The 15,811-nt window shown below is 39.5% G+C and overlaps 1 protein-coding gene and 1 long non-coding RNA gene across 2 annotated transcripts; both read right to left on the reverse strand.

Moving 5' to 3' along the window:
• Positions 1–1,505: 1,505 nt before the first annotated feature.
• Positions 1,506–3,798, reverse strand: LOC121688203. Its single transcript, XM_042067655.1, has 5 exons — positions 3,423–3,798; positions 2,941–3,061; positions 2,302–2,530; positions 1,891–2,164; positions 1,506–1,804 (listed from the first exon to the last, which is right to left on the reverse strand). Exons 1-5 carry the CDS (start codon positions 3,594–3,596, stop codon positions 1,655–1,657), a joined length of 948 nt encoding a protein of 315 aa, XP_041923589.1. The 5' UTR covers positions 3,597–3,798; the 3' UTR covers positions 1,506–1,654.
• A 9,539-nt stretch (positions 3,799–13,337) lies between these two features.
• LOC121688260 lies at positions 13,338–15,240 on the reverse strand. The gene is made up of 5 exons (XR_006024540.1): positions 15,149–15,240; positions 14,606–14,740; positions 14,287–14,340; positions 13,989–14,075; positions 13,338–13,702 (listed from the first exon to the last, which is right to left on the reverse strand). It is a non-coding gene; the product is annotated as an uncharacterized LOC121688260 (long non-coding RNA).
• Positions 15,241–15,811: the final 571 nt, after the last annotated feature.

The following is a 15,811-nucleotide window of genomic DNA, read 5'->3' on the forward strand; positions in this document are numbered from 1 at the left end:
TCAGTATGTTATGGCCGTAATGAAATGAGTAGCCTACTGCTCACTCGCTTCAACAAAAATATTACCACTGTCATGTCACGAGAGGTAATATTTTTGTTGACGCGAGCAGTAGGCTACTCATTTCACAAACACCATAACCTACGAACTGCCACTACAGAAATAGTAGGCTCTTGCCTAACTAACTGGACATCGTCCTGTTGTATATATTATTACATGTAACGAAGATAATAATCTCATAACCAGATGACCTAATCAGCAGTAGGCTAACTTCTATCCTGCTGATTATATCATCTGATTATAAGATTATTACCCTCGTTCCATGTAGTGATATGTGAACTTACAATTACATCCATCTCCCCTTGCCAGGTGTACGTGTGGAAACTGTGACCGCATGCCCCAGGAGAGAGAAAATATATGTTGCCGGGAAGTACCCCAGGTAACTAAAACTGGAGATATTTACTCAAGCTAATTTGTGCTTTCTGCTCATTCAAAATGACAAAATAACAGCATGGTCTTTATATTTGTTTTTACAGGTCATGAGAAGAATGACCCAGGTTCCGGAGGAGATAACCTGTATGATTGACCATCCTGGCCTTGAACCGGTGTGCCTCAACATATATTCTTTACAAAATGCAATGAACATCTACAGAGCTGACCATGGGCAGTTGAGAATAAGAGGGATGGAAAGGTGAGGACAATCTGATACAAGTGTTACCAGCTATATAATATAAATCAAATGTTTTTTGCCAATATGCATTCATTATTAGTTCAGCAGGTCACGAAAACACAGTTTGATGCAAACAGTAAAATGACAAACTTTATTTTGTTTCAACACAATCATACAGTGCTATACTCAAAAATATAAAATATTCAAAAAATAAATAGTAAAAAAGTGTGCCTTTCCACTCTGATTTCTCTGAAGGCAATGCAGACACTTTGGCCTACAGATCTTTCGTGAGCTGGTGCTGGGGTTTCCTTGGGCGAAGTGTCCGTGTTGTGATCCCCTCTTGTGTGGTGCTGCGCATACGGAGGGAGTTTCCGGAAACATCAGGGCAGTATGTCGGGTTCAGACCCCCCCTCGACTGAACCGTGACACATGCTCAGCGACAGCATCCTGCCTGGAAGGTCTGGGAAGCTGAGCACACAAGTCTTGGAGCACAGGAATCTGCTGGACGGCATCCACATAACGAAGGGAGTCATGGACGATCTCTTCGAACACCAGTCTTATCAGGTTAAAGACATAGCCTGTTGTGTGTGAATTAATAAGTTATTGTTAGTGTCTATACCGTTGCACATTTGTTGCACAATCGTTTGTATAAAAAAATATATACATTTTAAACTTACAAATCGTTGGCTCTGTCTTCACTTTTTTGACCGTGTAACCTCCCCTTTTGGCCTTTGGAAACACAAGCCTGTACATTAGTTTCCCCTTGGCTGTCTTCCGTTGTGGGCGCTGAGCATTCTCATTGAAATGCATAGCTGCAAGGTACAACCTAAACGAAACAGCAGAAATGTTGTAACAATTGTCACTTGTCACTTTTGTAAGCACACACCAAGCAAAATACTACTATTAACTCACAGCAAAAGCATTGGCTAAACCTGTAGGCTGTGCCAAAGCTGTACTCTAACCGGTGTTGTTACAAGTGCCTTTCAGTTAGAGCAGCCTAAAACTGTAATGATTTGCATTTTGATGGCTGGCAATTAGGCCTGATCTCACACTTTCACTAAACAAAACCCATTTCTGTACACAATGTCTTCTGAAGGCATCATACGTGTGTGTTCTCAGCTGCATTGCATCAAATATCTATAAAATAATTAAAAGTAGATCAGTTGTGAAGTCATCAGTGAAAGACAAACACTTCCTGCAGGGGACAATGAGCACAATGATACCTTTTTCATCTTTGAAAATGAAGCTCCACAAAAGTAAATGGCAGCAGACAGCTGAAGGTTGCCCACAGGGGTGCTCCCAATAACTGGCTGACTCTTCCACTGTCGGAAGAACTTGCAGTGAGGGCATAGTTGGTCGATCGCTAGGAAGGACCCTCTTCTGCGTGGCAGGAATGTACAGGTTCTTGTGCACACAGGGCAGATCTCGAACAGGCTGAAGAGGCATTGCTCAAAAACAATGTATTTTGCATCGCCATATGAAGTCACTGGTGATGTACTACAAAAGATAATAAAGAAAAAACAACATTGTCCATCTCAGTCAAAAATCTGTCAAAAAACAATTGTACTGTCTGACAACAGTCACAATGCATATAAATAGCACTGCTGCATTGTGAGAGTTGTAACTTTACTTACAAAAGCTGAGATGATTCTGTCTCCATTGTAGCAGACTGTGCAGGATCGTATGTGGAATCTTGAGGATCAGTGCATGCAGAGGAAACATCTTCCACCTCCTCCTCAAATTCAAGGCAAGGTCTCTTTGCTGGCCTCTGACCCTTCAAAGGAGTTGAAGAGAATGGCCCAGAGACTGAAGGAGCCGTTGTGCCTACTGCCACACTTTGGCATTGCGGCGTTGCCTGTATGCCTTCAAAGGGGGAGGGGGAGACTATTTAGTGGGGTGTCATATGGATTGCTCGGTGCCGAAGGACAATGTACTGCTGTGATACAACATACAATTTACTAATCAGTCATATCTTTTGTATATAGACCCATTCATACTGGTTGAACAAATAACTTTCACCAGCCTTCCCCACAAAAGTAAATGCAGGTCATTCAGTGAGATGAATAGTATGAATAGGTCTATTCATACTATGAATACTTCTTTAATTTGTTGTGAATGGCTCACTAATGTACTCAGTCATCAAGGTAAGTAATTGGGCAACACTGCTCTACTAAATGCTACCCAGTAATAATGCTACACATGTTTGGAACACACAAACACCATAACACGTCTGATAATATTCATGATAACATAAGAATAATTAGAATGTTTACCTTTGCTTCGTTGGTGAGGTCTCAATGTAGTAAAAGAAAGCTGCGTCCCGCGAGATGCCACACAAGGAGGATCTGTTTGGCATGCTGCAACTTTTGTTCGTGGTTGTTCTTGTGATGTGCTCTGAAATCATTTTACACGTTAATGTTTCCACTTCTAAAAGTGGTAACAGGATCGACTTAGGTGGGTAACATTACAGCTTAGTGCTAGCTTCTAGCAACCAAACTATCGTGATTCTACTCAGCTTTAGCTATCTTGCTGGAATAGAATAACAAAATAACCTGACGAAGACCTGGACAAACGTGCATCGTAAAGTGTAGATTTACATGTCAACATGTTATTTATTCGAATGAAAATGAAATGAAATAATGTTACCCCCATTGCTAACAAACTGAATCGTAACACATTCTACGTGTACATGTATGTTGCTATACACGATATGCTAGCATTGATGTCAACTGCTTAGCGACAAAATAATACTTACAGCTTGCGGTTGTGATGACCTTACGGTCGGAACAGCCCCTCGTTTCAGTAAAAGAAGTTTGGCAAATCCTGCTTTAAAATGTCCAAGATTTTGAAAGCTGTCTTCGGTAAAATGTTTAGAGCAAATGAACAGCTGAGCGTCGAACTTTGCAGGGATCTTCTGATAGACAAACATTATCCATGCCTGCCGAGTCTTCGGATCCTTGGGAAGACTGTGACAAACTTCCCCTTTCTCCGTGCAGCCTGGAACACTGCATTTACCTCTCGATAGAGAAACTGCCTGCTCTGCACTGCATTTACCTTTTCGATAGAGAAACTGCCTGCTTTGTAATTCTTGTAGAAGTAAACCCAACAGTAGGCTAGCTAAACTCTGACATCTTCACGACCTCCATTCATGTTCTTGGGCCAGCGAACCAGTGGGCTGGTCTGTATGTAAATTTTGGGGCGTGACACATGTACAGGCCAGAGCCAAATAAGGCACCACTTCGGAGTTTGCGTAAACTCTGAGCTTCTTTTGGATTCGCCCGTTTTATGACGGGAGTTTCGAATTGTGAGATTTGCACAGAAAGGAGGCGTGGATGGGGTTTTGAACTTCTCTGTATCTCCATTTCACCCACTGAACTATCGTTATTCATCTATGACAAGGTAAACTCGGTTTTGCATTCTATGACCCCTTTAACCCTTTAAACTACTGAACTTTTTAACTGTTCAGCCATTGTAACTGTTACTTGTCATCAACTATGACTCCTACCTACTGTAGCTAGTTTGCTAAGTTAGCTAAGTAGCATGGTTAGCATGTTAGCATGCTAGTTAGCATTTTTAGCAAAACTGCTTAAAATGATTAGCTAAGTTAGCTAAGTAACATGGTTAGCATGTTAGTTAGCATTTTTAGCAAAACTGCTTAAAATGATTAGCTAAGTTAGCTAAGTATTATGGTTAGCATAGTTAGCATGTTATCATGCTAATTAGCATGTTAGCATGCTAGTTAGCATGTTTTAGCAAAACTGCTTAAAATGATTAGCTAAGTTAGCTAAGTCACATGGTTAGCATAGTTAGCATGATAGTTAGCATAGTTAGCATAACTGCTAAAAATGATTAGCTAAGTTAGCTAAGTCACATGGTTAGCATACTTAACATTTTAACATTGTTAGCATGTTAGTTAGCATAGTAACTTGGTTAACATTATTATCTTTGTTAACATAGTTAGCATAACTGCTAGCAAACATTAGAGCCATTCCAACTGTCAGTTATCGTCAATTATCTACCTAAATAATGTAACCATTTAAATTATTCATCTATTTAACCGTTCAATCATTCCAACTATATTAAACCTTATCTACCAAGCAAATCATTTAACTATATAAACTATCCACCTATTTAACTGTTCAGTCATTCCAACTATATTAAACCTCATCTACCTAGCAACCAATATAGTTTTTACTCTGTATGATATTTTACATCATATTTATTGCATTTTCATGCACTGTATTTCCTTCAGGAAATGCTTTTCTAGTTTTTAATTAATAGTTTAACCATGTTTATAAAGTATAAAAGTTACAAAGCTGAAAAATACATAGCACTCTTTTCCTAAGTAAGACCTACGTGACAATGTTTGAATGAAGTTTCTACGTTAAACGGTTGAAGCTGCATTAAACGCGTTAGAAGAAGAAGAATAAGAAGAAGAAGCCTTGGAAGAACAGTATAGTGCATTTTCATGCACTATAATAAAATGCCTTGGAATAACAGTACAGTGCATTTTCATGCACTGTAATAATAAAATGCCTTGGAATAACAGTACAGTGCATTTTCATGCACTGTAATAAGAAATTTTGGAAGAACAGTATAGTGCATTTTCATGCACTATAATAATAATAAGAAGAAGCCTAGGAAGAACAGTACAGTGCATTTTCATGCACTGTAAAAAGCCTTGGAATAACAGTACAGTGCATTTTCATGCACTGTAATAAGCATAATCATAAGAATAAAAAGCCTAGGAATAACAGTACAGTGCATTTTCATGCACTCTAATTAAAGTATATAATATAAAAACACAACTAAGCAGTAAGGACAGTAGAAGATAAAGAATATGCTAAATATACTAAAATACAAATTATACTAACACTTAATACAATATATAAAAATATACTAAAATACAAATTATACTAACACTTAATCTAAACACATCTAAATCAATTCTAAAAACAGTATCCACATAGTGGTGATTAATAAATCAGAGGCGCTTGCAATGACTGGGGCAGGGACTGAGCCTGTGATTCTCTGTGCATAGTAAGGTATAGTAAGGTGCTCTAAGGTGCTCTGTGTGAATGAGTGTCATGGTGGTAGTGCAATGGTGATAGTGGTCATGGTGAACAATAATTCAGTGGAAATGCATGGATTCCAGTTGCTGCTACTGGAAGAAACTGGAATCCATGCATTTCCACTGAATTATTTTTGGAATCTGATCCCTTATCATACCTGTTCATTCTTACTCGTTGCTCGACTTATCGTGACTAAATTAAAGATGGCTGCAAACGCTAAACTTCGTGAAGATACTGTCTGTATAAATCGTCTTGTAAGTAAACTACCAGTGCTTTTTCAAAGTTCTCAATGTCTCGTTTTAAATGTCAGGGCCCTCGGAAGTCTACCAATGAAGTGTGGAGATACATTGAGCCTCGTAAATGGGTGTAAAACAGTGATTTATTTACATGGCTAGCCCGATGACGAAGCACCACTATTGAAAAAGCTGTTGGTAGCATCGGCTAACTAGTGCCAGATTTTGGAGTGCAGGGGACAAGCCGAGATGGGCTATGAGACATACGTTCACACTCGGTATCATGTTTCAATACACTTTAGATCAATATCACACCGGAATTCTCCTTTAAGAGTGATGCGAGCGTTAGTCCAGAGCCCCCTGGTGGCTGGCTGCAGTACAATGTGTAAGTCCGCCCATCCCCATGTATTTCAATGGCCAAGTAGCCAACTTTCCGTGTCACTTTTCTCACCTAAAACTATTTTTGTATCAACAACTTTTTATTCGAAAAAATAGTTTTCAAGATGCTTCAATACACACAATTTTTCTTTTCTCGCTGAAATTATTTTTTTTAATGTTATATTAACAAATCTAAAAAGCGCGTGTTTACACCCATGATTGACAGCTGGCTGGCTGCAGACACGACGCTTTGTCCATTATGTTTTACCGTCTAGGCTGCAGACACTACCACGTCATCGCTCACTTATTTTAACGACACCTGATTTCGACACATAATCTAACCTAAATAAGTGTATATTAAAGTAACCTATATATCTTATCACAGTCTGCAGTGACGTTAGCCATAGCCATCATTTACAGTCCTACTTGTTTAAAATGGTTTAACATAACCAGTGATTGCCGCCATCATCGTTGCAACTTCATTTGAATACACTTTGTCACTGGAGAAGGCGATGTTAAGTTTCATTAACGTTAACTCTTGCTTAGTTTTTGCGAATGGCAATAAACGCCACCTAGCCTGCTAGGTCGACAACCTCGGTATGCCCATTTATGAATCAGCCCGACAAATAACTTTACTTGTGTTTTAGTGAACACATTATTGGACCATAGCTTAACGTGAGGAGGGATTCAAAGTTACAAATGGCCAATTTGCTTAGTAGCCTATGCTCAGAACAGCGGTATCTGAAAATGCGTTAAGGTATCGTTGTTACCTGCGATTTGCACTGCTGGAGAAGCATTTTGCATTCGTATGATTTGATCAGGTCTTGCCAGTGATGTGTAAATCCTCCCGTAGACGTACATCATTTCAAAATAATATGTCTAAATTGAAAACTGTGACAACTCATTGATAGGCTCTCTCAATGTCTGTAATCGTATGCCTCTACCACAGGCTTGCTAGTCTTTCACCAGAGAGGGTGCTCCATTATAAATCAAAAATGTAATACTGCAGCCTTCATGTCAGCTGTAAAAATATGAGAACATGGACCTACTACATCAGGATACTCTGTAAACATTTTACACATAATCAGGAAGCTACTTGGTACTACGTTTAAAGAAACATTTTTATTCTTTGTTTCAAGTGCATAAGAAAATACCACATTATGAATGATGGTTATGGTTACCCTTAACAAATACAAAACAATATAATACTTAAAACAGGGATCAATCAATAGCCTAATGAAATAAACAATGAGGGGGGAAAGCAATAATAAATAATAATGCCCATTCAATCAATAATATAATATCAAAAACATGGTAAGACTACATTAAGGAGAATATCAATAATAAAAAATGTCAAATTAATCAACAGCCTATAATGAAAATAAAACAGTACTACTGCATACAAACCATAATGTATAAGAAGTGCTTAAAAGACCAAAAACTATCACAAGAACGAAGAGCACTGGGCAACTCATTCCACCAACATGGAACCACTGAGGAAAAGAGTCTTGAATTTGACCTAGCGTGAATTTGACCCTGAAGCTCATCAGAAGACTGCAGTGGGCGGTTGATCATTGAATTAAAATAACAAGGAGCAGATCCGGTCAGTGTCCTATAGGCCAAAGTGAGAGATTTAAATTTAATTCTGCCTACTGTAGGGAGCCAATGGAGAGTAACTAGGAGAGGAGTTACGATGTGTCCTCTTTGGCTGATTGAAGACCAGTCATTTTACAGCATTCTGAATGATATATCACACAAAAGAAATTAAAATTTAGTATCAACCAATAATTATTCTGATATTAATATTCTTGTAACGTCTACATCTTTGTGTAGGCTACAGTTAAATACTAAGCAATGGCCTCTGACTTAAATACCAAGGCAGTTAAATGACCGTGGTATGGTATAGTCTACGTGATACACAGGACTAGACAGTAAACCCATTGGGCTGGCAAACTGGCTAGTAGTTACATTAACATGACGGGTTGATGAGGTCCATGCTTCACATTACGTTAACGTTAACTTGCGTTGCTTTATCACATCATACCGTTGCTTTATCACATCATATACTGTACTGACTGTCTAGTGTTATTAATCCCCATGTACAGTCAATGGTTACTCCATGTTGAGATGGCATACATTGAGATATTTGAAAACGGCAACAACTAATAAAACCAAGTATATCATGCATCGACTGTTACGGGAGCTGTGTGCTAATCTTCACTTCAACGACTAACTTAGCCTCCTGTTAACGGTAACGTTAATGTAGCTGCTAACGTTAGCATCTACTGTAATTCGCTGTCCGTATTTCTGTTGTTAGCTCATTAGTATTCACCATACTAAATTGTCACAGTCTATAATCAACATAATAAGCTCTCTTAGACGTATTTAAGAACACCAATAGACAAAAAAAAACTTTTCAGTTGATACGCAACACTTACCAGACAAGAACAAACTGATTGTTGTTTGTACTGTTTAGCTAACTCACAGCCGCAAAATTCATCCAGCCAGCTAGCCTTCGGCGCCGAGTCGACCTGCGTTGTGGAAAGGAGAAGGGGGCGGGTTTCACTTGACAAGGGCGTGTTTAACTCGCTGAGTGGCAACTGAGTGGGCGTGCCTGACCGCAACTCCTCTTCACTGCTCATGCTTCAACTTTTGCTGCGCAGCCGCACTTCAAATTGGCTCCAAAAAATTTTGAACGCCAGTCTATGGCGAAAAAGAAATTATTTTCTGGTCCCGGTTGACTTGTGCCTTGAATTACCCATATGATGTTTGTCAATTTTAAAGAGAATTTTTCATGTAAAGACATTTGCAGTTTGTTTCGTAACTATTGAATTACAACATTGTGAAAGATCGTAATTCCCACGACTACAAACCCATCAGTCACGCTAGTGACGTTAGCTCATTCACAGCCACACTAGATTGTACAAGCATACCAGCAACAGGTCTTAATTGGGCTTTCCTTGCCGATGAAAATACCATGAGTCAGAGGATTAAACACATCAGGTAAGTTGTATTCGTCCATAGACTGTACATTAGATACTGTTAAATGATATTGTAGGCAGCAAGATGCAACCGTTAACTAGCATAACAGCTAATCTTATCGTTGGTGACGTACATCGTTCGAGACGAGAGATGTAGTCCACTGAGCGGATTCGCACAAAACCAACATAACTTTTGAAGTCTATCGAACAACAGTACTTTCTTGACGTGAAAAGTTATCTTTTAAATTCACACACATCATATGTAAAATTCGTGGCACAATTCAAACTGGACCAAAAAATAATTGTTATCTCTCCATTAACTCCCGTTCATATTTTTTTGAAAGATAGGTCCCTTGTAGCGGAAGTAAAACGGAAGTCACTGGGACACTCTATATATACAGTCTATGGTTGCACCAGATGATATTTGATTAAGTTGACATCTTCGGACAAAGTTTGTTTGTATAATAGGATGGACATAAAAATAAAAAATGCTGTGTCATTTTCTACAGAGCTACAAAACACTTTTGAATGTTGAATGGTAGATAGAGCAGAACGCACATTTGAATAGATTCAGTGTAATTTTAAAGAAGTTTCCCAATCAGCAGTCATGGTCGGACAGTCGCACCACATGATATTTTGATACTTCACATAAGAGAAAAATTAAAAATACCTAAAGATTTTTCAAAAGGTAAAGTGGTTACAAATATGGGAGTGCTCCCACATATGGTGTGTCTTCAGGCATTCAAACCTTTTATAAACTTAAAAAATGCTGTTGGACAGAAAATCTAGACGTCACGTCATTGACCCATGAACAAGCATATCGAGTAAATGGTTGGAAAGTGCCCCACATGCCTCGAACACAGACCTTCCAACACCAAGGAGCCCATGATCAGCCACAAGATCCCCGATTGGGCATGGCAGACCGTTGCTACGGATTTGTTCACCTGGAACAATGAACAATAATACAACATGAACAACAATACTGTACATCATCACAGTGGACTATTACAGCAGGTATTTTGAGCTTGACAAATCCCAGATAGCAATTTCCTTTGGGCCGGATCCACATAAAAGCCTTTAGATCCGCCTGTAGCGGACATACGGTATCTGACTGTGGGCCAGATCTGCTCCTGATAGAGGTTTCAGCTCTGCTAGTAATGCTGTTTTATCACAGGTTTACAGATTTGTCCCAGGTCCGATTTCCGCAACTCAACTGGAAGTCAGGAAATGCGTTTAAAATACAAAACACTGATTTGGCCCAAACCTGTGATACGGATATGAGCCGAAGGACCATTTTTTCACAGCAGACCCAGGTGGTAATGATATTAATTAAGGTGCTGATTCTGCTAAATTGACCTTTCCCTACTTCATTGTCAACTGGCTGCTAAAGAAAAAAAAAGGTATTTTGGAATGGCACAAATTTAGAAGCTATGGGCGTGCACTATGTTCCCATGGCCACTTAATTTCTACAGTAAGGCTGGAAAAGAATATATAGTTGGCTCAATATTGATCATATGCTCGTTTCATTATTTTTATTATTACCTAGCAGTGGTATAAGTAGTCAATTGTTGTTTGTGTCAGATCAAACAGTGCTATGAGACAACCACATATTCTTGCCACGCATGCAAAAGTCCAAGAAGTAACGTTAATCAAGGATCTTTGGTTTGCTCACTATCAATCTTTTGACATGATTTGCCAGCCTCAGGTTGGACTAGGACACAGCCCAACTTTTTGAACAAAATCTGGTTTGGTTCTTAACGGGAGCATTTACTGCCTGAAATATCCGATTTTGTTTACCACGCTCGGAGTTATAGTGCTGACCTGATGGGTCGCCTATTTACACCGTTTCAACGGCACATGAACGGTTAGACCGAGAATTCTCGTCATGAAATTAAAATTCCACTGGAGCTCCAAGCGGTTGTGTATACGCAGCCTTACAACACTGTTTACAGCTCTTCGAGTCACGGTAAAAATTTTATTTTTGGTACATAGCTAATTTAGATACATCTATGGTGTGGGTGCTTGCGTTTCTTTAGGAGTCCGCTGTCTTGGTTTGTATAGAAATGGATATTAAACAAGTCTTCAAAAAAACATCTCTTCTATATCACTGAATATTGCTTCTCTGTAACAATTGATTGACTTGATTGTCCAGCTGTAACAACATAGAAGGCATTTTGGCAAAATGTGTTTTAAGTTGGTATTAATATACAGGGGTGTGGCTCTCATGGGGTGTGGCTCTCATATGTACTAAAAACTGAACCCAAAAGGTCTGTTCTGTTCTGAAGAGGGAAAATAGGTGACAACATTGTTGGCTTTTATGGTAAACAGCATTCAATACCTGCATGACATGGCTGATTATGAGTCTGTTCCTTCAACACTACTGAAGACAATCCCTAGACTACAAATCATTTTAACTCTAGGACTACAAATCAAACCCACAATTGTTATTGTGCATTCACGGTTTCACATTCATCTTGGGTTAAGATGAAAAATAATGTGCAGTTCATCCAACTGTCTCTCTGTCCATCTAGATAGATAGATTAATAGATAGATAGATAGATAGAAGTCTATCATTGAACATGTTCCTCTGTTTATTGAGTGTGCTGTGTAGTGGGTGCCGGTCATTGTCCATGATCACCAGCATCCTGCTCATGGTCCGTTTCTCTGCAGTTGTGAGTTACTCTAGCTCAATGCTAACAACAGAGCCAGCTTTCCTTACCAGCCTGTTCAGTCGCCCAACGGCAATGACTGACTGGTGAAACATCCAGAGAAGCTTTCTGTAGACATTAAATGACCGCAACCTTCTCAGGAAGTAAAGTCAACTCTGAGGAGACTGCGGTTATTCAGCGTCTCTGGATGTTTTACCTGTCAGTCATTGCCTGTGTGCATTCACCCATCTAAACCAGTGTTTTTCAACTACTGTGCCGGGGCACACTAGTGTGCCGTGAGAGATCATCAGGTGTGCCGCAGAAAATTACCCAAATGTCACTCACTGGTCCAGAAAAGCAACTGTTGCATCAAAGAATTTATAACCACATGCTCTCATTGATTGTATGATTGCACTATTTGTGGTATGCAGGCATTGTACAACGGGGGCCCCATATCCAGTATTCACAGAATCATCACACATCCAGTTCATAACAACAATTAAATTAGATATACATGTAGTCACCTACAAATGAAACAGAGGGCGCTTGTTTTATTGAGCAGGTCTTGCATAGAAGCCATAATAAGGCCATATCTGTGTATTATTTGAAATTTTAGGCTATGGTATGTTTATTTTTTCTTCACACAAGATGTTAGTGTGCCATGGGACATTTTAAGTGTCAAAAGTGTGCCGTGGCACAAAAAAGGTTGAAAAACACATTTAAACTATATGCCGATCACCATCCATTGAACTATCTGTGTATCAACATCTATAAAGCTACCTATTAATTTAAACTATCTGTCTATCAACATCCATTAAACTATCTGTCTATCAGCATCTCATCAAGAAACATGTCTAATTTAATTACTACCTAGCAACCTTCATAGCAACCAACATGATTACCCTAGAAACACCCTAGCAATCAGGTCAATTATCAAAGCAACAATCCAGCAACCACCATCCGTGGTCTACTGGTTAGGGAACCATGTCAAATAACCTAGCAACAACCTAAACAACCTAGCAACTAATATTGTAACCAATGTGATTAACCTAGTAACCATCATAGAAATAGCTTTACTTAGCATTACAACAACTATGTCTACCTAAGCAAAACCATTGCAACTATCTCTAGTGTTTTAACACTATATTTTACATCATATGTTTTGCATTTTCATGCACTGGTAATTCCTTGGGAATTGCGTTTCTAGTTAAACACTTACTGCTTGTCACCTGAGGAACTGCCAAACTGAAATGCACCTAAAAATCCTTTTTTTCTGTTTTGCTTTGATTTCGGAACATCTTCATGTCTAACAAATCAAATCCTTACTAGTCTATTCTTCAATTCAACATAGCCAGGAAAACAGCAAAAAAATAAATAAAATGCTGTGTTACGTAACAACTTGATAAGTATAAATTGTTGTGATTGTTGTAATTGTTGTCACAAAAATGAAAATATGCTCCTGAGTAGACATGGACCAAACTGATGATTGGATATTGCTGAATTAATAAACCGTCTATGATCACATCTGCTTACAAACAGTCTTCAGCAGCTTTGAAAGAATTTCTGTTCTTCTGTTGTGTGTTTTCACTATCATACTGTACCTAAATTCATCAAATCAACATCAAGCTTAGACTCTAAAGAAATCAGTTCGTCCAGGTCCTCCTCAAACGTTTCAATTATCCCAGAAAAGGGGGACGAATTCATCCGCAAATTCATCCATGTACTGAAAAACATGAAAGGAGATTTGAATCGCTGAAGAACGTTTTCTGTGCAAGTATACTGTCTATTCAATGAGCTGATTATAAAATTATAGGTAATGTTGGAAGGACACTGCTGCAGATAATTTTTTTGTACACAAAGTTGACCCCTTGCTGTGTATGCTAACACTGAACAAAGAGGTAGGAATTTCATTTTAATTCTAACAAAGTGTTTTATCCTCTCTTTGACCTTCATCAGGGTTCATCAGCTTAGAAAACATTTCTGTCCATGTTCACTCCAACTACACCTACCAGAGCATCACCGTGAATCTTTTCAGCATTAAAAAGCCCAGAGCCCAGAATGGAATGAGACTCTTCCTCCACATCAAAAACAGAGCCCTGAGAAGACAGGCCAAGCATGTTTGAATTGCATTTTAAATCGTAAGCTCACAAAAATGTGCTCCTGAATAGTTGTGGATCAAACTGCAACAAATTTTGGATATTGCTGAATTAACAAACTGCATAGTACCCACTAACAAACTGTCTTATCCTCTGTGCAGATCTGTATGTGTTCAGCAGCGATGAAAGAATTTTCACTGCCATACAGTACCTGCAAAGCAACTAGAACATCTTCCTCTACAGAACTCAATGAGCCGTCATCGCACTGAAAAAACAAAAAAGGAGATTTTAATTTCTGAAGCCCATTTTTGTGCAATGTACTGTCAATTCAATTTGCTGAAAAAATATAGGTAATATTGGAAGGAGACTGCTCCACTGAAGACAGAGATTTGAATTTCATTTTACATTTAGCAAAGTATTTTATCCTCTCTTTGGCCTTTATGTGTTCAGCAGCTTGGAAAACATTTCTGTCCATTCAGTCCCACTACACATACCGCAGGATCATCATAAATAGTCATATAGCATTATACCAAATAACCAAGATCCTCCTCTTCCTCCTTCAGTCTCTACTCTTCATCTTCCCAGCCCATATAGGGCAGCAGGTCCACGTCCTCTGCAATCAGTTTGGGGATGTATGTGAAGCCCTCATCAGTCTTCTGTGCATCCTGGTGGAGGATGAGGGAGGGAAACAAAAGACTTCACTTGGAGCCCACAGTTTTGAAACACGCCTACAGTATATGCTTTCATAACACACATTTTATTAGACTACATAGACTACTTACACTTAAATGCATTTCATTCAAACTATATTCATTGAAGTTGATATAAGAGAGAACAAATTGCACATTTCCAAAGTCATCATTTCAAAATCATTTTGTTATACTATTTTATTATGACCGCTGCTAGCATGGGTAGCAGTCATATAGGGATTGATTTAATATGTTTTATTAAATCATAGTATATGAAATCTAAGACTACACACACTTAATGTTTTTAATTCAAACTACATTTATTGTTGCAGTTGATATGAGAGTCCTGTCCAGTCCTGTCTGTGAGGTCAGGAGTGAACGTACCCTCTCCTCAATGGCCACAAAGCTGGTGAACTGGGAGAGGACGGAGAACTCTTTGCTGAGCTCCACGATAAAGGACTTCATCTGCGCTTTCTTCCCCTTTGAGATTTAGAACACAGCAGCTATCAGAGGAGCTGAAGAGCTCAACACAACACAACTCAACAGCCACATGTACAACAGTCACACGCTCGTGCACGTACAGTACACACTCACACACACGAAGCCGTAGACCAAGGTGTGGCAGTTGCTGAAGAGGGCGTGGACCTGTGCAGGGGCCTGAACAGGAGGGGGCGCTGTTGGGCTGAACAGCTGCCACTTCACTGCCACCGAGCTGCAGCCAGGAGACGCCAAGCGCCTCACCTGTGACGCCACCTGCCAGGTGACACAATACTCCAGTTACACACCTGAGGAGTGTGTGTGCTCCCAGTGTGTGTGTGTGTGTGTGTGTGTGCTCCTAGGGTCACACACACACACACACACACACACACTGGGGAGGGAGAGGAGTGTGTGTGCTCCATTGGGCCTTCAACTGCTTTGTGTGTGCTCCCAGTGTGTGTGTGTGTGTGTGTGTGTGCTGTGTGGCTGCAGAGAGGAGTGTGTGCTTCCCCAGGGTCACACACACGTGTGCAGGGGAGAGAGAGGAGTGTGTGTGTGCTGTATTGGGCC

Source organism: Alosa sapidissima, chromosome 2 (assembly GCF_018492685.1).
Source record: "Alosa sapidissima isolate fAloSap1 chromosome 2, fAloSap1.pri, whole genome shotgun sequence".
NCBI classification, from domain to species: Eukaryota; Metazoa; Chordata; class Actinopteri; order Clupeiformes; family Clupeidae; genus Alosa; species Alosa sapidissima.